Source organism: Antechinus flavipes, chromosome 2 (assembly GCF_016432865.1).
Source record: "Antechinus flavipes isolate AdamAnt ecotype Samford, QLD, Australia chromosome 2, AdamAnt_v2, whole genome shotgun sequence".
In the NCBI taxonomy this organism is placed as follows: domain Eukaryota; kingdom Metazoa; phylum Chordata; class Mammalia; order Dasyuromorphia; family Dasyuridae; genus Antechinus; species Antechinus flavipes.
Window position 1 is genome coordinate 296,873,896 of NC_067399.1, and position 22,704 is coordinate 296,896,599.

Genomic DNA, 22,704 nt, shown 5'->3' on the forward strand with positions numbered 1-22,704 from the left:
TTAGAATACTTAAAAGAAATGAAGTAAAAGGTTTTTTAATGAAATAAAAGCCCTGAAGAAACAAATTTATAGAAGAATGAGTAGTTTAAAAGAGAAAGTGGTAAATCTTATTTAAAAATAGAATACCTGAAAACCGGATTATGCCAGCAGAAACCCATGACTCTATGAGACAAAAATATTAGAACAAAATCAAAATACTGAAAAATAGAAAAAATGTAGGATATTTGAAATAAAAAAAAAATCTCCTACCTGGGAAACAGGTCAAGGAGAGACAACTTGAGAATCACTATAGTTCTTTAAAACCATGATATTAAAAAAAAAAAAAAAAACTTTTTATTATATTTTTTACTATTTTTAATAGTATTTTACTATACTTTTAAAAATCATAAATGAAAACCATTAGAACTAGAGACATATAATAGGCACTTAATAAATGTTTATTGACTAATTGAGAAGGCAAAGTAAAGACAGAAAGAACACATCTATATCTCCTAAAAGGAACTTTAAAAGGAAAAGTCTCAGGAGTGTTAATAGTCAAAATCCACACTTCTCATGTCAGTTAGTCATAGTGTGTATGGTAAGTATTGTGCTAAGCACTGTTGCTATTGTTGTTGTTTTGTTCTCAAAGAAGACCATGACATCAGGGAGGTGATAGCATGACATGCAAGTGAATTGGATTTAAGTGAGAGAGGGCTGTGCAAAATCATGAGTCTCAATTTCTCTTCCACAGCCATCTGAGTCTAGTAGCAAGAAATAGATCAAGATGACTGGAGATGATTCTGTATTCAGTGGAAGACGCTGACCTTTTTAAGCTAATGATAAGTCTTAGTTTGACTGAGGTAATGACCATTCAGTGATTAAGGCTAGGTAAGAATTGAGGCAGAGAATGGTCTCTTTTACCTAGTCAAAAAAAAAAAAAAAAAAAACCATTAAGGATACAAAAAAAAGTAAAACAAAACAAAAAAATGCGCTTAAAGCTCACATTCCAACTGGGGAGACAACATCCATTTTCCAGTTTTGGGGAAAGTCAGTGAAAAGTCACCAGATCTGAAGGTGGAGTGCTATATGTGAGGAACAGCAAAGAGATCAGAGAATAAATGGAGAGAATAATCAATAAGAAGTCTGGAAAGGTAGAAAGGGATTAGTCTGTGAAGGTCTTTTAAAAGCCAAAAAAAAAAAAAAAAGATATTTTATTTGATCTTGGAAGTGATAAGAGAGCTGCTGGAGTTTACTGATTAGGGAATTAATCTGATCTGATTTTAGGAAGATCAATCTGGCAGGTGAATTGAAGATGGATTGGAATGGAAACAGATCTGAGGCAAGGAAACAACTAGCAAGTTACTGCAACAGCCTAAGTCTGAGGTAATAAGGCAGAAGGGGGTATAAATGAGACATGTTGTCCTATTTATCTGAGAATTATCTACATAGAGATAACTGAGTGTATGAAAGCAGATGAGATCATTAAGCAAGATAATACAAGGAAAGAAGAGAAGTCCAAAGTCCAATTGATAATGGACAATACACTTTGTTAGTAGATATAATCTGAATCCAGAAAAAAAAAAATAAAACAACACTAAGGAATGGTCATATAGTCAGGAAGAACACCAAGAGAAAGAACTGTGAAAACCTAGAGAAGAAAGAGTATTCAAGAAAAAAGAGAGAATTCAGTTTAGAAAAAATGCTGCAGTTGTGTGTGTGTGTGTGTGTGTGTGTGTGTGTGTGTGTGTGTGTGTTTACAGAAGCAATGAACCAGGGCAAGGAACTAGTCAATATCATACAAAACTTGGCAGCTTCTATTAAAAATGAAAAGGAGGTGGTGGAGCAAAGATGGTGCAAGAAATTAAGCATTTTTGCTGAATTCTCCCAACTTAATTCTCTAAAACAACTTTTAAAAAATGCCTCCAATAAAATTCTGATAAAACAAAAAAAAGGCATAATGGCTCTCTTTTTTTTAGTCAAGGACTAGGACATCATTGTTATTCAGTCATGTCAGTCATGTCTGACTCTTCTTGACCCCATTTGGGGTTTTCTTGGCAAAGGTACTGGAGTGGTTTGACATTTTCTTTTCCAGCTTATTTTATAGATGAAACATTGAGACAAATACAAGTAAGAAACTTGCCCAGAGCTAAATGTAAGTGTCTGAAGCCAGATTTGAACTGGAAGATGAGTTTTCCTGACTTCAGCTCCTACAATACATCTATTAGGTCATCCTAGTTGTCCATTCAGTACTGATTAGAAGGAATGAAAGAAAGAGGTCAATCTACAGATATTAGGGAGGGAGCTGTCTGAATCCAGCATGTTGACAGTGGCAACATTCATGGGGGCGGCAGCAGCAGCAGCAGAAACACCAAGAGTGCTCAGCACTTAAGGATAGTAAGGTGACTAGACACTTAGAAAGATATTACAAAGGCTCTCTGTACTAGCATTGTGCACAGGACTAGGTAACACTTGGTAGCTCCTTCATCCAATCATAGTTCCAGAAAAAAAGAAGTCTGTCACAAAGGGACAGAGACCCTACCTGGATAAGGGCTATAGTGCAGACTATAAATATAGTGACCAGAACTATCCTAAGATCACACCATCTTAGAAGCACTGAAAATCTACATTGTTCCAGATCTGACCATAGACCAGACCATCCTCACATCCTTTTCCCCAGAGATGAGCATAACTCAATTATAACATAATGTCCAAGGTTAAGAAATAGGTGGAGAAAATGAAAAAAAAAAAAGCATTACTATAAAAAAAAACTTTTATGGACAAAGGGAATATGAAAACAAACTCTGAAGAAGACAAGAAGATCTGAAGAAGATCTGAAAACATCAACAAGCAAAGCCTCAGAGAAAAATGCAGAGAAGCTACATACCCAACAAAAGTTTTTAAAAGAGAGAGAGACAGAGACAGAGACAGAGACAGAGAGACAGAGAGAGATTTTAAAACTCAAATTAAAACAATAGAAAGAACTGAGAACATTGCAAGAAAATATGAAAAGAGAATGGAGGAGGAGGAGGAAGAGGAGGAGGAAGAAGAGGAGGATGAGGAGCAGGAAAAGGAGAAGAAAGAGAAGAAGAAGAAGAAGAAAATGTACACTATCTCATTGGAAAAACAACTGATCTGGAAAATAGATTGAGAAGTGAAAATTTAAGAATTGTTGTACTACCTGAAATTCGTGATAAAAATAAAAGAGCCCAGACATTATTATTTCAAAAAATATATAAAGGAAAAGTATCCAAATATCTCAAAACCAGAGGAAAAAATGTATTCTAAAGAATTCACAGATTACCTCCTATAAGAGATCCCAAAATGAAAACTCCTAGGAAATTTATACCCAAATTTCATAGCTCCCTGGTCAAGAAAATATTGCAAATAGTCAGGATCACAGAAGATTTAGCATTTACCACTATAAACAAGTAAAGGATCTGGAAAATGATATTCTGGAAGGCAAATGGACTAGGATTACAAGCAAGAATAACTTATCCAGCAAAACTGAATATAATTTTACTGGAGGCAGAAGAGGAGAAATGGATATTTAATGAAATAGAGGACTTTCAAACATACCTAATAAAAAGACTCGAGCTGAATGAAAAATTTGACATTTAAGCACAATACTCAAGAGTAGAATAAAATCACAAACATATAAAAGAAATCATATTGGACTTAATAAGGGTCAACTGTTTACCTTTTTATATAGCAAGATGATAACATATAATTCCTAAGAACTTTATCATTATTAAGGCAGTTAGAAGGAATCTACATAGCCAGAGAACATGAATGTGAATCTATTATGTTAGAGTGATCTCAAAAAAGAATGAAAGGTGAGAAAAAGGGATGTACTGAGAGAAAGGTGAAGGAAGAAGAAGAATGGGGAAAACTATCTCACATAAAAAAAGACATACAAGGAAGAATTTTTACAATGGAGGGGAAAATGAAGAGGAGGTGTTAACAATGCTTGAGCTTCAATTTCATACGAACTGCTTCAAAGAGGGAAATAAATATAAAATTGGGTATAAAAATTCATCTTATTGTAACCACAAGGAAGTAGAAATATAAGGAACTAAGGGGAAGAGGAGAGATTAAAAGGAGAATAGATTAAAATCAGTCTGTGATGAAAAGCTAAATATATTTTTGAGGAGGGGGCAGGGTTAACAAAAAAGAGAGAATGATAAATAAAAGACAATGTTTTGGAGGAAAATAGACAATTAACAGTTATCACTATGAATGTAAATTGGATGGATTCATCCACAAAATGGAAGTGAATAGCAGAATGGATTGGAAACCAGAATCCAACAATATGTTGTTTATACACACAGATTTTTAAGGGCCTGGAGCAGAATCTATTGTGCTTCAGCTATAGTAAAAAAAAAAAAAAAATTAAAAAAAAAAGTAGGGGTAGGAATCATGATTGCAAACAAAAGCAAAAATATTTTGCAAGAGCTAGAATAGATCAAATTTTTAAAAATATTCAGGGAAACTACATTTTGCTAAAAGGTACCAAAAATTAAGACTTCTTAAACTTTTTCTACTTGTGACTCCTTTTCATTTGAGGAATTTTTTTTTATAACCCTGGGTATATAGGTATACAAATCAAACATTTACTTATAATAAATCATAATTTTGTGACCCTCACATTCAGTTACCATAAGGGGCCATGATCCATGTTTAAAAAAACTTTGTCATAGACAATGAAGTAATATCAATACTGAAAAGAAATGCACCAAATGGCATAACATCCAAATTTTTGAAGGAAAAGTTAAATAAGTTATAGAAGGAGAGAGATATTAAAACTATATTAGTTAGGGATACCTTTTTCAGGTCCAGATAAGTCTAGCCATAAAATAAACAAGAAAGAAGTTAAGATAATGAGTAGAATTTCAGAAATTAGATAGATGTGATAAATCTCTGGAGAAAATTCTCAGCTGTGTATGGCAACTTCACAAAAACTGACTAGGTGTTAGGGCACAAAAGACCTTCTGAACAAATGCAGAAAAGTAGAAATATTCAAAATGATAATATAAAATGCATTAAAATTACATTTTAAAAAAAGGGCCTTTGATGCACAGATTAAATAGAAATGGGAAACTAAATAATCTAATTCTAAAGAATGAGTGGATCATTCCAAGAACAACTCATAGAAACAATCAATAATTTCATTAATGAAAATGATAACAATGGGACAACATACCAAAATTTGTAGGATGCAACCAAAGCCATGTTTAAGGGGAAAATTTAAATCTCTAAATGCTTATGTAAATAAAAGACAAAAATAACAAATTGAATTAAACTTAAAAAAAATAGAAAAAGAACAAATTAAAATTCCCCAGTTGCAAAACAAATCAAAAATCCTAAAAATCAAAGAGAATGTTAATAAAATTATAAGTTAAAAAAATGAACATATAAAACTAGGAACTAGTTTTATGAAAAATACAATAGAACAGCTAAATCATTGGCTTACTTAATTTTTTAAAAGAAAGAAACCAAATTACCACTCTTAAAAATGAAAAGCATGAATGCACAGCCAATGAAGAAGAAATTAGAGCTATTATTAGGGTATTTTGCCTTACTAAATGCTAATAAAACTGTCACTCTAAATGACATGGATGAATATTGCCCAGATTAACAGAAGAGGGAATAGAATATTTAAATAACCATATCTTCAAAAGAGAAATTGAACAAGATATAAATGAGCTTCCTAGGGAAAAACAATGCCCAGAGTCAGATATATTCCAACATTATATAAACTGTGTAAAAATAGGTAAAAAAAATACCCACCAAATTCCTTCAATAGCAAATATTGTTTTAATACCTAAACCAAGAAGAGGAAAATCAGAGAAAGAAAACTATAGACCGATTTTCTTAATAAATCTTGATGTTAAAAAAGTGTAAATAAAATACTAAAACACAGAAAGGAAGGTTTTGAATACAATATTCTAAAAGGCAAAGCATATTAGTTTACAACCAAGAGCAATGTACAATGGACAGCTGAGCATCATTCTACAAGGATAAAAATCAGTCTTTGATGGAATAGTGGAATTTCAAGCATTCCTTATATAAATGCCAGAGCTGAGTATGAATTGTAAAATACAAATACAAGAGTCCAGAGAAACCTAGAATATAAATTTAGTTTAGCAATTAGGAAGAGTTGTATGATGATCAATAACTAACATTCTAATAGAAGAATAGAATCCTAATTGAAGAACAAATGTTCCTTTAGAACGTTAATGTCTTCAAATAGAATTGAGGAAGTTAAATAACAAAACCAGAGGTCCTGGGGGTAAGTTGTTTCTTTTCTGAGGGTTTGAAGAGAAAAAAGAGAAGGAAAGGTAAAAGGAGGAACACAGGGTAGAAAGGAAGAAGAAAAAATGTGAAATTTGCTATTTCTCATAATTGGGGTATGTGAGAAGAATATACAAATATGTAGAAATTGTTGGAGGGAGTGAGCTCCAAATCAACTTCACTCTTATCTGAAATGGACAAAGGAGTTTTAGAAGAACAGAAAATCTAAAGGGAGTTCTTAGATGGACACTTAGACAATCAGTAAACAATTGAAGAAATATAGTATATGAACATAATGGAATATTATTGAGCCATAAGAAAGGACAAGAGATGATTTCAAAATATCCTGGGCAGTGGGAACTAAAGCAAAGTGAAATGAATCAATCCAGAAGAATAGTTTATAATGGAAAAGAAAAACAATTGAGAAAGACTGATCAAAGGAATGAACAACTATGACTTTGCTGGACCTATGATGAAACATCTCTTGATAGAGAGATGACGTTCCCAAGGCGCAGAAATATATATTTTTGGTTATGGTTCCTTATGTAGATTCATTTTGTTTGACAAATCATGTCACTTGCACTCTGACTACCCTATCCACTTATCCCCATTCACCAGGGCTTGGACTCTTGTCTTTGGGATCTTGGTCTCTTTGAGTAGAACTTTCACTTTGTCTTCTAGAATCCAGGCCACCTTTCCACTTCCTGGCCATATTCAATCTTATTCTATTTCTAACTTCCCTTTATGATGTTTTCCCCATTAGAAGAGAGGCTTCTTGAGGCCTGAGACTGCCCAATTTGTTTGTATTTATATCCACAATGCTTTGCATAGCACTTAGTAAAAATTTTTAATTAATTTATTTCAAAATTTGAGAAGTCCAAAGGAGAATTCAATACTGTGCTCCCAAAACCTATCCTTCTAACTTCTCTATTTCTTTGAAAGGTGTCACCATATTTTTAGTCACATAGGTATGCAAACTCAGACTTTATCCCAGATTCTTCCCTCATCTTCACCACCTCACATCCAACTTACCAAGTCTTGTCAATTTTTTTTTCACATTAGATCTCATATATATTCCCTTCTCTCCACTCATGTAGTCACAACCTAGTTCAATCTCACATAACTATTCTCCAGGGCTATTACAATAACTTTCTAATTGGTCTTCTGACCCTCATTCTCTTTTTTTTTTATTTTTATTTTTTATTTAATGATTACTTTATATTGACAACATTATTCCTTGCACTCGTTTCTTTTCCGATTTTTTTTCCCCCTCCCTCCCTCCACCCCCTCCCCTAGATGGCAAGCAGTCCTTTATATGTTGGATATGTTGCAGTATATCCTAGATACAATATATGTTTGCAGAACCGAACAGTTCTCTTGTTGCATAGGGAGAATTGGATTCAGAAGATATAAATAACCCGGGAAGAAAAACTAAAATGCAGATAGTTCACATTCGTTTCCCAGTGTTCGTTCTTTGGGTGTAGCTGCTTATGTCCGTCATTTATCAATTGAAACTTAGTTATGACCCTCATTCTCAATTCAACAATTCATTCTTCAACAGCTATTAAATTGATAATCTTAAAACCAAATTCTTATCACATTGCTCTCTTGCTCAAGAAATTTTGGTGGCTCCCTCTTGCCCCAAGTACAAAAAGAAAATTACTTTGTTTGGCATTTAAAACCTTTCACAATCTGGCTTGAGCCTTACCTTGAGGATTATTCCATGTCATTGTTCTTCATGCACATTATGTTCCAGAGAAATTTGCCTGCTTTCTATTTATCATGCATAATATTTTCATACGGATCTGTCTTTACCCCAGCAGTCTCCCAAACTTGGATTGCCTCCCTTCTCCCTACTCATCTCTGTTTCAGAGAATTCCTAGGTTCCTTTAAAGATTAACACAAATGCCACTTCCTATATGAAACCTATCCTAATGCTCCTAATGACCACTACCCTTTTCTTCTAGCATTCCATCTAATCTGCCACATTATTTGAAGCTGGGCTAGTGGTCTCATCCATTTGTTCTGCTCACTGGCTTGGTTGTTTCACTTCAATTTCCCTTATAGCAACGAGTTAAGAGTCCATTTTTAAAACAGGTCTTGCCAGTGGAACTGTTAGAAATTTCTATCCAATATCATCATTGATGGTGATTCTACATCATTTAGTATAACTTGTGAGTGACATTTCTGAAATGAGACAGATAAATGAATTCAAATCTCATAGACAGAAACTTTGACTGCATTACAATCCATTCTATAATCATTAAGCAATAATGTTCATTCATTCAACAAATAATAACTGCCATGAAATACTTTAAGTTCCACATAAATAATTTTAAATAAACTGTCTTCTTTGATTCTCACATTTATTTACTTATTATGTGCAAGGCACTTAGATAATGGGTTGACAATTGATTGGACATGGGAATGGGAGGGCTGGGGCAGAGTGACCAAGAAGAAACAGAGATGACCAAATATGTATATAGTCTTTGATAGTCATCTGATGTTCTATAATTTTCATGTTTACTTGATCAGTAGGTTATGAGATAGGTTTCTATAGTTTGTTACCTTTATCTCTTTCCAATAAAATTAAAGTTTCCTGAGAAGAGAAACTAGTCTGCTTAAAACGTTTTTAGGCACTTAATTTGTCAGTATCTGAAGGAATTTTGGAACATTGACAATGAGAATTGCTTTTTTGACACCAGCTCTTTGGAGTCTTTCTTATCTAACCAATTGTATATTAACTTCCAATGATGTTTCCAATTTTGGGGCCCCAAACTTAATTTTTACAATTTTTATTAGTTCTTTTTATTTTCATTGTTTTCAAATACTTAAAAGCCTCTTGTTAATATATTAGTGAAAAGTCATTATATGAAAAGTTAATTTAATGCATATCCTACTGGAATATATGAATCATGTCACTTCTCTTTGGGCAATGAAGAGAAATCAAACTTTAGCCACATGGGAACCAGCACTGATAGACCAGAAGAGACAAGACTGTAAGTCACAAAATAGATAGCATTCTGGATTGAGTTACATATATGGGGTGACTTGTTAAACAACTTTGTGTGCTACTTCTTTGTACAATTTGGGTTTTTTATCTACTAAATTACTTATTTGTGAGCTTTAGTGTAAGTCATATCTCCCACCTAAAGCAGTAGAAATAAGCATGTAGTGAAATAAAATATAAAATTCCTAATATTTTATATACAGTCGAAGTGCTCCTTGGAGCAATTTGAACATATGCACAAATCTTGGATTTCAGCCAGAAAGTTAGTGATTCTGAATAAACTCACAAAAGATGGGCATATACTTAACTTTTTTTAGTATTCATATTATTCTCTTTTAGTCCGTTGTCAATTTAGTCAATTTTTGAGTTGACTTCAGGTTAAAGATTAGTTGTTTCTAGCTATATCAACCAAAGCTAATTCGTTTACACTGCTTAATCTTTTTTCCTTTGTTTACTTAAAAGAAGTTATCATTTTTCAGCACTGGAAACATCTTCTAGCAGTGAAGTTAGGGGATATGAATTTGATACTTTATGCTAAAAGGACACACACGTGGGCCAGAAATGCTGTTTTTTTTTGAGAGTCCTTCCCGCTTTATAATGATTGACAGATCATACATTCCAATCAGTTTTCACCGCCCCTCCCTAGGAGAAGACCAATCACAAAACCTGACACCTCGGGATTGCAGTCCGAGAGAATGTTTACTAACAGAACCTGGTGCGGGAAATGGAGAGGTGTGGCCTGGGAGGGATGATGGGCAGAGGTAGGTACGCCTGCGCACCAGGGGAAAGGAGGCTGGGTCGAGAATGGGGCGGAATCTCGCTGCTAGTTTATCCAAGTGGCAGAGCCCCTCCCTCCTTCGCCTCCCCGCGAAGTAACAACAATTCGAGGAGCAGGGAGGGGCGTCTGATGTGATGGTCCAATGCAGGCTCGTCTTGGCGGACGCGCGCACCCTGAGTCCAATGGGCGACGTGGTTCCAATGGCTTCTCTACCTTGCTGGCTTGAGGGGGAGGGGAGAGAGAAGCTGAAGACTGGGCTTTGAGGGAGGAGGCGGAGGGGACGGGATGAGTTTGGTTGCGCCGTACTCGCAGAGTCCTCGGTAGGGGGAGGAGGCAGAGGAGGGAGTCGAACGGACAGAGCGGGAAGAGCCCGATCTCTCCGTTCGAATTCTGGAGCTGACACGCGAAGTCTGCCGGAGCTGTCAGCTTTCTGAGCGTTCTGTGTCACCCGAGGTTCCCCACGTAAACGTCCCCGTGAGATCGAGAAAGAGAAAATGGAGGAGGGTGGCGGCGGCAGCAGTAGCTGCAGCGACGGCGGTGGCGGTGTCAGCACCATCGCCATCGCTGCGGGGACCAGCGCGGACGGAGGGGACCAGCTCTTAACTGTCAAACACGAGCTGCGAACCGGTGAGTGACCCCGCCCTCAGCCGGCTCGGGCGCAGTGGGGAGGCAAGGGGGGCGGGGGCTCTCGTTGTGGGGAGGCAGGGGGAGGAGAAGACGAGGGAATGAGGTGCCGCGCGACACTGGGCCGGGAGGAGAGAAGGAGAAGGAGAGGGGGAGGGAGGCAGAGGCGGCGGAACAGAGTTATGCAGCGCAGATCGGAGAGCGACCATTCGGTCCGGGCGGGGCGGGGGGGAGGAGGCAGGGAGGGGATAGTGAGAGCCCCGGCGGGTTCGGAGAGCCGGTCGGGAGGAGTAGGAGGAGAGAGGAGGAGAGGGGGCGGGAGATGCCAGAGGGGGCGGGGCATAAGGCGGAGCCCCGCGGGAGATTGGTGGAGGAGCAGAGAATGGGGTCGAAGGCTGCAAAAATCTGCTTGGGGAGAAGCTGTGGGGATTTGGGATCAGGTGCGTTGGTGGAAGTTTTGGGGAACAGTCTCTGGTTAAAACGCCCTCAAAGTGTCTTAAATGTCTTATCTTCGGCTCTTTCTGCGTTTGTTTTCTGTAGTTGAGAGCATGTGTTGGAGCTTCTTGTAATATTAACTCTCTGGTGGCACTTTATTTCATAGTATCATTTCTAGGGCGAAAGGGACTTGTTAAAAAAATAACAAAGTTAAATTGTCGCGTAACATTTTAGTGCGTCTCTTCAAAAACAGTTTGTGGGTGTTTGTGGTTAACTACCACGAGGTAGTGTGGTCCACGGAGTCGAAGATGGGTACTCTTTCCTTCCTTCTCCTCCCCCTAATTTTAATAAGGCAGAGAAACACTAGTATCTAAGAGTGACCTGATTTTGTTTATGATTAAAATAAAACCCTATACTTAGATTTTGAGTATTTCATTAAGACTTTTAAGCTTCTGTAAATTATAAAAGCTGTGTAAGGCAATTCAAGCATCAGGATTTAGTAGATAGATGCCATTAAGCTTCTTGTTTAAAACTTATACATGGCAGTGATTACTCTAGGATTTGCCCTGGCTTCTGGATTTTCTTAGCTGACGAGAATCTCCATTTTTAGAAACACTCGAGTGGAACAATTATTAAAATAGAGGCAGTTTGGATTTATGAGTTCAAAGTTAAATCTCTGTTCAGATTGTAGAAACAAAATAATTGTGACAGTAATTTTTATTAGAATATTTATTAGTAGTGTTTATTGGGTTTATTGAATATTTATTGTGCCTATGGAGTTCTCCATCTGACACACTGAACTGTTTTTTATATAGCTGCAGAAACTATGCCATAGGTTTTTGATAGATCACAATAAACAATATAAGCATATTGTTTCTATTTTTTCCAACAGGTCAGAGAGTTAGCTTTGTCTTCCTGCTGGTTAGTTTCTTATTCCTTTTATGACACTTTGTTCAAGGTGTTTGGGTCAGTATTCCATTTAGTGCTAGGTGTGGTAACAGAATGATACCTATATATTTTTCATTTTCATCACCTAATTTCCATTGAAATCCAATTATGGTATTTTTCATTGTAATTTTTGGCGGTCACTATTAGATTAGGATGTTTCTTGAATTAATTACGCTGATCTTTTGAGTTTTAATGTCAACCTGTAGTTAATCTTAATTCTTGTTCTATTTATTAATCAGTTTTAACATATGAATAGTGTATTTATCAGTTCCATTGTATGAATACAAATGGTATTTCAAAAAAGCTACTGTAGTTTAAAAAAGTATATCGATTTTATCTTTCAATATTTTAATCCTTCAATATTTTATATGAAACAGAGATGGTATGCTACAAATGTTACTTGAGTAAGATCATTAGATATTTACCATGGCAAAAGTCAGCAAAAAGCTTTCTGCCAGATGACTAAAGAATAACCCATTTAATGGTATTCAAGAAATTGCTCAGTTTTCTTTTTTGCAAACAATGTTAGTTTTGTAGAAAATGAAGACTGCTCCTTTTTTGCCTTACTAGCAGCATATGAATCATTACCCCAATTTTACGTTGCAGACTGATAGTGTAAATTATAACGAACTCATTAATTCTATTAATTGTGAAAGGAAATGAGCATTCATCTTGGGCTCTGATTGAAAAGACAACTGGTCAGATAATGTAGTGGAAAAAAAAACACTACTGAAATCTAACATCCAAGAATTATTCATCTTTAGTCTATGGTACTGTAAAAGATTCTACAGCAGGAGTTCCTAGCCTCCAAAAGATTCATGGATAGATTTCAAGGGAGGAGAGAACTTGGATGGTAGAGAAAAAATTACCTTTTTATTTTCACTTTCCTCTAATTGAAATTTACCAGATTGCAAAAGAGACTCATGACACAGAAAGGTACTCTGGCTTCACTAGAGTAATTCAGTTAAATGTGGGCCCTGCCCTCTTTAATGTAGATATGTCAATGGTATGGTATTTGTTTACATTTCATGATCCTTTACTTGGTACTGAGCACAATGTATTAGGTGCTATGGGAGGGAAAGGGCAGCTAGGTGATGCAGATAGAGCACTGAGCTTGGAGTCAAATTGTCCTCAGACACTGTAAGCTCTGGACAAGTCTGTTTGCTTCAGTTTACTTTTTTTGTAAAATGAGCTGAAGAAGGAAATGGCAAATCACTCCAGTATCTTTGCCAAGAAAATCTCAAATGAGGTCACAAAGAATAGGACACAACAAATGGGAGTGAAATGAATCAGAAACAAGTATTTATTAAGTGCCTTGAACGTGCCAGGCATTATTCTAAGAACCTGAGGGGAAAAAAAAGCCACACCATGTTGTGCCCCCCAGCGCAGTCAGTGGTTGAAATTGGGGATGGGGGGGTGGGGAGGGGGAAAGGACTGCAATTATCTACTGAAGAGGGAGCCCAGGAGACCAGCAGATCAATTTGTCTAGTCCAGAAGCAGTAGAGACTAGTAAACAGCAGTACCAAGTCACCTGCTTCATCCAGCTGGACAGCAGATTGGCTCTTTTCACTATTACAATGCACTTTAGAAAGAATAAGCACAACTGAGCCATTGCTGTAATGGAGACATCATGTCTAACAAAAGCATGTCTAACAGCCAACTCAGATGAAAAGTAGACACTCTTACAGTAAACTTTGTGAGGATTCCAAGTTCATCAACTCTGTAGTTTCAAACTTGTTCTTTTGGGCCATATGTGTCCCTATGTTGGAGCAACTAGGTAGCACATTAGATAGAGTGCTGGACCTGGGGTCAGGAAGACTTATCTTCCTGAGTTCAAATCTGGTTTTAGTCACTTACTAGCTGTCTGTCCCTGCACAAAGTCATTTAACCCTATTTGCTTCAGTTTCCTCATCTTAGAGATGAGTTTTATAAGTAAATAACAAACCACTCCAGTATCTTTGTCAAGAAAACCCCAAATGTGATCACAAAGAGTCTTATGCAACTGAAAAATGACTGAACAAAATCCCCTACCTCCCTACCATTATACTTAAAATTAGTGCCCATTCCACCTCCTTTTGGGTTCTGTGTATGTTTATGGAAGAGTGAACCCCTGGTGAACCCTGTTTTGTAATTTATCTCTTTGCTATGCCATTTGAGTAAATGACTTTGCTAAAGAACTAATAGAGTCAACTGGCTAATTAAGGTGAAGTACCCTGGTGGGGGACTTATGCATTAGTATTTACAATGATAGCCACTTTATAAGATTACCCTTAGAATCCTAGAAATAATAAGTTATATCTAGAGATTCAACTTGCCAGTGGGGTGAGTGAACCCTAAAGAATGTTGAGTGAGAGAGGTGATTATTACCAGTATGTGTTTATATAAAAGGAAGTAGATTCCCTTACCTCTTTATAAAATCTTGCATTTTCATAGCATTGCTCTCTCCTAGTTTTCTTGTTTGTGTTAATTCTTTTCAGTCTTCTTTGTGGTTCATCTTCTACTTCCTGTCCTATTTGTACAAGTATAGATTAGAACTCTGCCCTGGGCCCTCTTCATCTTCTATAATGTCTGTCATCTCAATAGTTCCCATAGATTCAATTATTGACTATGTACATGACTCCTAAGTTTACATATCCAGCCATCATATGAGTGACAGAGCTGTAAGTTGGCATCTCTTCCTGTTCCCCGAACAAGTTTAGGCATCTCTGTCTGGATTGGGGCCCTCTTCTTGCCCTGATCCAGTCTTTCCCTATATTAGAATGCCTCTCACTACCATTGTTGGCTAGTTCTTAGACTCTGTGTCAGTGGATCTGTATGTCTATCTACCTTTGCTGACCTGGTTTGAAAAAGCAATTCATGCTGACTTTTTCCCCCTCGAATTTCTCATTCAGGTCTTGAGGTAATATAAAATGCATTTATGAGGTAGAACTTGATTATTTCTTTCTGGTACTTTACCATCTTAATTGTGCTAGAACTCATTGTTTCCTCTGAAACTTATTTTTCTTCTCAGCTTCCATGTTTCTATCTAACTCTTCTAACTGTCCAGGCTCATAACCTCAGGGCAATGTTAAACTTTTCACTGTCTATCTAGACCTCAAATTTAATAAGTTTCTACAATTTATCAGTTGTAGTCCCTTATTACCACTTAATTGAATTACCATGAGTTTCTTCTTTGAGGGGAGTGATAGTAGGAGGAGTCACTGAAGACTATTAAAAGAAAAAAATTAAAACATTTATTTTCTCTCCTTCCTACTTCTATTTAAATTTAAAAGAAATAAAATAAATAAGACCTTTGACAAATAAATATAGTCAGTTGCTACAAATTTCCACACTGTCCATGTCCAGTGTACAAGACATTCTGAGTCTTGACTATTACCTCTCTGTTAGTAGGTGGGTAGTTCATTTTTATAGTTCATTATTACATAATTCATCTGGAATCACAGTTGGTCCTTGAGTTGAAAGATAGATTCTTTTAAAGTTGTTTGTCTCCTGATTCTGCTAGATTTATTCTTCATTGGTCTTCATCTTCCTAGATTTTTCTGAATCCAATCTAACCCTTTTGTCATTTCTTATAGTACAGTATTATTACACTATATTCATACATCATATTTTACTCAGCCATTTTGCAGTTGCTGGGCATATCCTTAGTTTCTAGTTCTTTGTCATTATAAAAAAAAGCTACTAGAAATATTTCTGTACATTTGAGTCTTCTTTTTTTGATTACTATGAGGTATAAACTTATTAAAGATTTCACTTTGTCAAAGACTATGTACATTTTATTAAATTTTTTTTGTCCATAGTTCCAAATTGCTTTCCACAGTGAGTGAACCAATTTATAGTTTCACCCATTCATTATAGTTTTACCCATATCATTATGCCTGTTTTGGGTCATCTTTGCCAATCTAATGGGTATAAATTGTAACCTCAAAGTATCTTTAATTTTCATTTCTCTAATTATTAGTAATTTGAGACTTTTTTTCTCATATGACTTTTGCTGACAGGAATGTAATCCTTTGAAAATTTTGTACATATCTTTTGACTATTTATGACTTGGGGGAATCGCTTTTCTTCTTATAAATTTGAATCAGTTCTTTGGAATATCTTGAAAATGAGACCTTTAACTTGGGATGGAAAATATTATCTGCATCCAAAGAAAGAACTATGGTGGCTGAATGTGGATCAAAGCATAGTATTTTCACCTTTTTTTTCTATTTGTTTGCTTGCTTTTTCTTTCTCATCGTTTTTCCTTTTATTCTGAGTTTTCTTCTACAACATGACAAATAAGGAAATATGTTCAACTGATTGTACATGTATAACCGATATCACATTGTTTACTGTCTTGATGAAGGGGGACAAATGAGGGGGGGAAGAAAAAATTGGAAATCAAAATCTTACAAAAATGAATGTTAAAAACTGTCTTTACATGTGATTGAAAAAATAAAATACTATTTAATTAAAAGAAAAAGGAAAAGGGACCTTTATGAAAGAAAGTATTGGGGCCTTCTAATCTCTGTGCCTCCAGACTCTTTTAACAGTAATCCATCTTCCATATAATTGTTATATCTGAACTACATCATTTCCCTGCTCAACTTGAAAAGCTTTAATAGTTCCATATTGTCTCCAGAATCAACTAGTGTAGCATTTAAAACCTTTCACTATCTGACAGTAATTTGTCTTTTCATATTGTTTTCATAGTACTTCTCTTCACTTAGCATATATTTTAGCCAAGCTGGCCTATTTTTTTTTTTTTTTTGTTTTGTTTTGTTTTCCTTTACTTGGTATTCTGTGTCTCAACCTTTTTGCAAAGACATAAGTCCTCCATTCCCGAAACGTTCTCCACCTTCACATCTTTAGCTCTTGGAACCCAGCTCAAGGGCTTTCTCCTATAAGAAAAGCCTTTCCTAATATCCTCCTCCTTCCATTGTTGGTACTTCGCTTCCTGGTAAAATTTTTTTGTGTTATGTTATTGTCTTACTTCTTTTTATGTTGCCTTCCCTCACTAAAATGTAACAAGGACAAGAACTGCTTTAATTTTTATCTTTGAATGCCTGGAACATAGTAAATGCTTAATAAAGTCTTATTGACTTGATCTTTTAATTTAGAAAAATCTTTAATTTTAGAACTAATAGAAACCTTAGAAGCTATCTAAAGTTATCTTATTTTATAGATGAGGAAGTTGGGGTCCACAGAGATTAAATGAGTTGTTCAAAGACACAGTTATTAAATAACAAGAACAATCATTTGAATTCTTTGTCTCAAAATCCATCTTTTCTCTGTACCATACTTTTCCTTCCCATTCCTTTAATTATTCAGCAAGCATATATTTAAATGTTTATTGTATATTAGACTGGAGACAGAAAAAAAAAGAAACTAACTGCCCTCCTAGAGCTTACATTCTTTTTGAGGAATCAGCAAGTACACAGAGAAGTAAATACCAGACATATGCAGAATAAGTTCCTGGAGAGATAACATTAAAAATTGTGGGAACTAAGATAGATTTCTAACATAGGAAATAACACTTGAGCTGTGCTGTAAGGGAAATTAGGGATTTTCCAAAGTGAGAAGTAAATGCATTTCAAATGGGGGGAACAACTTGCAGAAACACATTGACATAGGCTTTAAATGCCATGTATGGAGAATAACATTTAGACCATATTATCTGCAATATAGATTTGTGCAAGACAATGGTGGGTGATTAAACTTAGAAAGCCTCCACTTTACATATGTTGACCTGTCTGGTTTCAATTCCATACATTATGAAGCCCCTCCCAAGATAAGTTGATCACTTCTAAACCATTCACCATTCTGCTAATTCAAGCCTTGGTTGACACCCTCAACCTTCCCTCTTTTCTACTTGAAGGCCTAGAAAGAATGGACAAATTCCTCCCAATGGAATCTTTTAGAGAATACAAAAACTCCACTTTGCATCTTTTGCCCTGCCTGGATTCAGCCACATAGAACAATATGCCCTATGCTATATGCTCCCTGAGATCTCTCCACCTTTCCTGCCTCTTTTTGTGTGTTGTTTCTCTCTTTAGATTGTAAATTCCTTGAGAGCTGGGACTGTCCTTTTAAATTACATTTTCAGTTTAACACAGTTCCTGGTGCATAGTAGGTACTTATGTTTATTGGAAAAAAAACCAGGGCCTGATTATGAAAGACTTTCAATGTCCCAGAGCACAATTTGTATTTAATTCCAAAGGCAATAGTTTTTTGAGCAGGAGAATAATGTGGTCAGATCTGTGATTTAGTAATATCATTCTTGTATGAACAGATGTAAGCTTGGAGAAGTAAGAGACTAGTAGTAGGGAGACTAATTAGAATGCTGTTGCAGTAGTTTAGGCAAAAGGTATTGAAAGTTTTGACTGTGTGAGGGAAGAGATAAGAATGGATATAAGAAGCCGTGAACTAGAATAAAGATCAAATTTTAAATATAATGTGGAAAAAATAGAAAGAGCCCTACATTTAGAGTCAGAGTAACTGTGTTTTAATTCTGGCTCTGCTGCTAAATCACTATGTGACCTGAGACAAATCATTAAATTTCTGTGTAGGCCTTAGTTTTCTCATCCACAAAATGACAGAGTTGGAGTAGTTAATAGCTAAAATTTCTCTCGGTTACAGATCCTTTGAGATAACTAAGATTATTTCTTTATTTTAATAGCCATACAGCTTTCTTCTGAGCTTGAATCTTTTCTCTTAAGGATCCTAAGTTCCTCTTTCTTTATATTACTTAACCTTAAAACACAAAAAAATGAAATATGCTTAAAATAAAATAATAAAAGCAAATTTGTTTTTTGTGATTCTATATCATTGGATATTTGATGCATAAATCAGAGGGTACCATTTTTGGAATTTTATTTGGTGGCTAATTTAATGTACAATTTTGGGAATATTATCTTTTACCATCCCGCTTAGTATTTTATTTTTTTAATTACATGTAAAGTGTAGAGCGCTGAAACTCAAAAAGGTATGCTCAAATCAGACAGCAGAACACTTAAGGCTAATTACCTACTCGATGTGAGATAATGGCTCTATATACATATTTAGATGAGCTGGTGATATGATGGTTTTCTTCACCATTGGTGCTTGCTGAATGTTTTGGTGATAAGATAATCATAGGTAAGTATTGGAGGGCTGGGAGAGAAGTCAGAGCCACTTGGCTGTAGGATGAGGAGGAGAGAGGTTGGAGGCTAGGGACTCCAGAATCCAGGATACATCTTTGGCAAGCCACAGGGCAGCTTGCCTGCCTCCTTCACTTCTCCCCCTAAAGACCAAGAACTTTGAGTAATCCTGACTCTGACTGATTCTGAGGCCCTCCAAGGAGCTAATCCAGACATTACAATAAAGATAGTTTTTAACATTCATTTTTACAAGATTTTGAGTTCCAATTTTTTTTCTCCCATTCTCCCTTCCTTCCCCTGCCCTTAAGACGGCAAACAATCTGATTGTGATATAAATATAAATATATAAATATTCTTTGCCCCCACAAAAAGAACTGTTACAAACATTTTTGCACCTGTGGGTCCTTTTCCGTCTATTATCATCTCTTTGGGATAGACCCAGTAGTGTGGAATTGCTAGACCAAAGGATATACATAATTTAAAGCCCTTCTGGCATAATTTGGGAAAAATTTTGAAGATTATTTGTATGTGTGTTTATAAGATTGAAAATGGATAGTTTCTATGAATGGTTAAAGACAAAAGAGGATACATTGTATTCTAGTCTAATTGGTGAAATTGTTAAAAGATACTTGTAACATTTGCTACAGATAATGACACTTTCTCTGTAAAATTAAAAATATTCATTTTTAAGATATATATTTTAAATTTGGAAATGATAGAATTAGGTGTTATTGTATTTTTACTTTTAAACATAATAAACTTCTAATGAATAAAATCTTTAAGTAAAAAAAAGTCTTTTTATACATATCTTTGATTTTTTGACAAATTTACGATTTTATCAGTGTAAACATTCCATGACTCTCCATCCTGTACAATATGTGAATGTGTGTGTGTGTTTTTTTTTTTTTTAAATAAAATATCATCCACAAAGAACCAAACTAACACATTGGAGACCTTTTACTTATCTTTTTTTTAATGTCTGGGGATAGGAATGAATGATATAAAAAGACATAAATATAACATTTTCCACATTGTCTATACTGAAACTTTTACTGAAAACAGACAGATAACCATTCTATGACTTATTATTTAAAAGTTGCCTTAAAGAAAAGGAAATTGAAGAAATACCTATCAGTTGGGAATGACTACACAAATTGTGATATATGAAAGGAATGATACTATTATAGTATAAGAAATGATGAGCAGGCATATTTCAGAAAAACTAGAAAGATTTACATGAATTGACACTGAATGAGGGGACCAGAACTAGGAGAATTTTGAACACAGTATAAGATTATGTGATGATTAACTGAGATACTTATCTCTTCTCAGCATGCAAAGTGCTATGTACTTCTAGAGAAAGAACCATGGAGTCTAAATATAGACTAAAGCATACTATTTTCACTTTTTTTGTTGTTTTGTTGTTTATTTGTTTGTAGTTTCCCCTTTTTGTTCTGTTTCTTCTTTTAAACAACATGACTAATGTGGAAATATATTTAACACGATTGTACATATAGAAGCCATAATCAGATTGCTTGCCCTTTGAGGAGAGGGAAGGAGAAAAAATTGGAACTCAAAATCTTATAAAAAATGAATGTTGAAAACTATCTTTACAGATTATTGGGCGGAAAATTCTTTAAGAACTAAATATAAATTACCTGGTGACACTGAGAAGTGAAATGACTTGTACTCATGGTCTCTTAGCCAGTGCATATCAATGTCAAGACTTAAACCAAAGTCCAGGTCTTCAGGAACCAGATTGATAATTTTCTATTCACTATATTTTGTTGTCTTTATTCTTTTTTATTTATATGTTTTCAGAAAGAGAAATTTTCCCTGAAAATTATTTGATTATATTTCATATATTTTAGTGCATTGTTTTATTGTCATTATTTTCTTTAAAATGATAAATTTTGGGGGCAGTTAGCTCTGAAGTCAGGAGGACTTGAGTTCAAATCTGGCCTCAGACACTTAACACTTCCTAGCTGTGTGACTCTGGGCAAGTCACTTAATCCCAGTTGCCTCAGCCAAAAAAAAAGGTAAATTTTTTTGTTTCTCAGGTTTGTTCTTGCAATCACTTGTTATTTAAGATAGTATTGCTTGGCCATAATTTAGGTTTATTTATTACTATTTTTGTATTATGATTATAAGGTTTCATAGGGACATTATGCATTTACAAAAATCTATATCAATTAGAGATATCAATTTGTTATTTTCTTCAACTTTTACTGATTTCCCTGATTTTTCATTGTTTTAAACAGTATTTGTTTCATGGAAAGTGTTTGGTGGTTATAATGATTAAATGTGAGTTTTCTTTAATCAAATTCTCTTTTATTAAAATATTTCTCTCAAATCAGCACTAAATTTTTTGGACTTGTTTTGATTGCTGTTCTTAGTTAAGCCAACTCAGATTTTTCTTTGGTTCAGGTTAATTGAAATGAAATGAGATACTTACCTTCCTTATTCTCTCTCTCTCTCTCTCTCTCTCTCTCTCTCTCTCTCTCTCTCTTTCTCTCTCTCTCTCTCTCTCTCTCGGCAGATTGAGACAGTTGGGGTTAAGTGACTTGGCCAGGGTCACACAGTTAGGACATATATCTGAAGCCAGATTTTTAACTCACATCCTCCTGACTTCAGGGTTGGAGCTCTATCCACTGTGTCATTTAGCTGGGCCCCCCTTATTTCAATTGACTCAAAAATAGTTTTCAAAAAGTATTTAGCAAAAACATAACATTAGTTCACAGGCTTCAGTTCCCTCTTTCTTGATATTTACCATAGTGCTATACCTTCTCAAAAGAATATGTTAACTTATCTGGCAGTGAGAAGACTATTAAGCTTGAGGAATGCCAACAACTTATGCATTTTGACTTTTTTTTCATTAAAAAGTCTCCAGAGTCTCCAAAGGGAGTCTCCAGAGGGAGACTATGGTATGATAGCAAAAATTGTGTGTTAACCAGCTGAATGGTAGGAAAATGGATCACATTTTTCTTCTGCAACATGATAAATGTGAAAATATGTTTAAAAGAATTGCACATGTTTAATATTGGATTACTTGCTGTCTAGGGGAGAAAGGAAGAAAAATTTGGTACACAAAGTTTTGCAGGGGTGAATGTCGAAAACTATCTTTGCATGTATTTTGAAAAATCAAAAGCTACTTTTTAAAAAAGTGAATCACATTTGGCTCTTGCCTTGTTAGCTAATCAGGCACTTGTCTCTAACATAATTTTAGTACCCCTTTCATTCTTTTTTACTCAACATCCTGCAATCTACTCCTTCATACCATTGGCTTCCTGTGGCTATTCCAGATATAGACCTCTCAGAGCAATAACCAGTCAGTCAGCCAGTCAATAAACATTCATTAGAGCCCACTATGTACCAAGCACTGTTCTAAGGCACTCACTTAGGTATTTCTGGATGGTATGAAGGTAAAATTACATTCTGCCTGCTCAGTGCTCCTATACCATAGCTTGTAAGATACCGCCCTTCCCCCTCCAAACATATATAGGCATATGTACATACAT

General features: G+C 35.3%; 1 protein-coding gene across 1 annotated transcript in view; it reads left to right on the forward strand.

Moving 5' to 3' along the window:
* The first annotated feature begins 10,041 nt into the window (after positions 1 to 10,041).
* RPS6KA5 (ribosomal protein S6 kinase A5) overlaps positions 10,042 to 22,704 on the forward strand; it is a 204,657-nt gene continuing 191,994 nt past the window's right edge. The window contains exon 1 of the mRNA XM_051977407.1: positions 10,042 to 10,685. Coding sequence (XP_051833367.1) covers positions 10,553 to 10,685 — 133 coding nt within the window. The 5' untranslated portion in view covers positions 10,042 to 10,552. The remainder of the gene's footprint in view (positions 10,686 to 22,704) is intronic.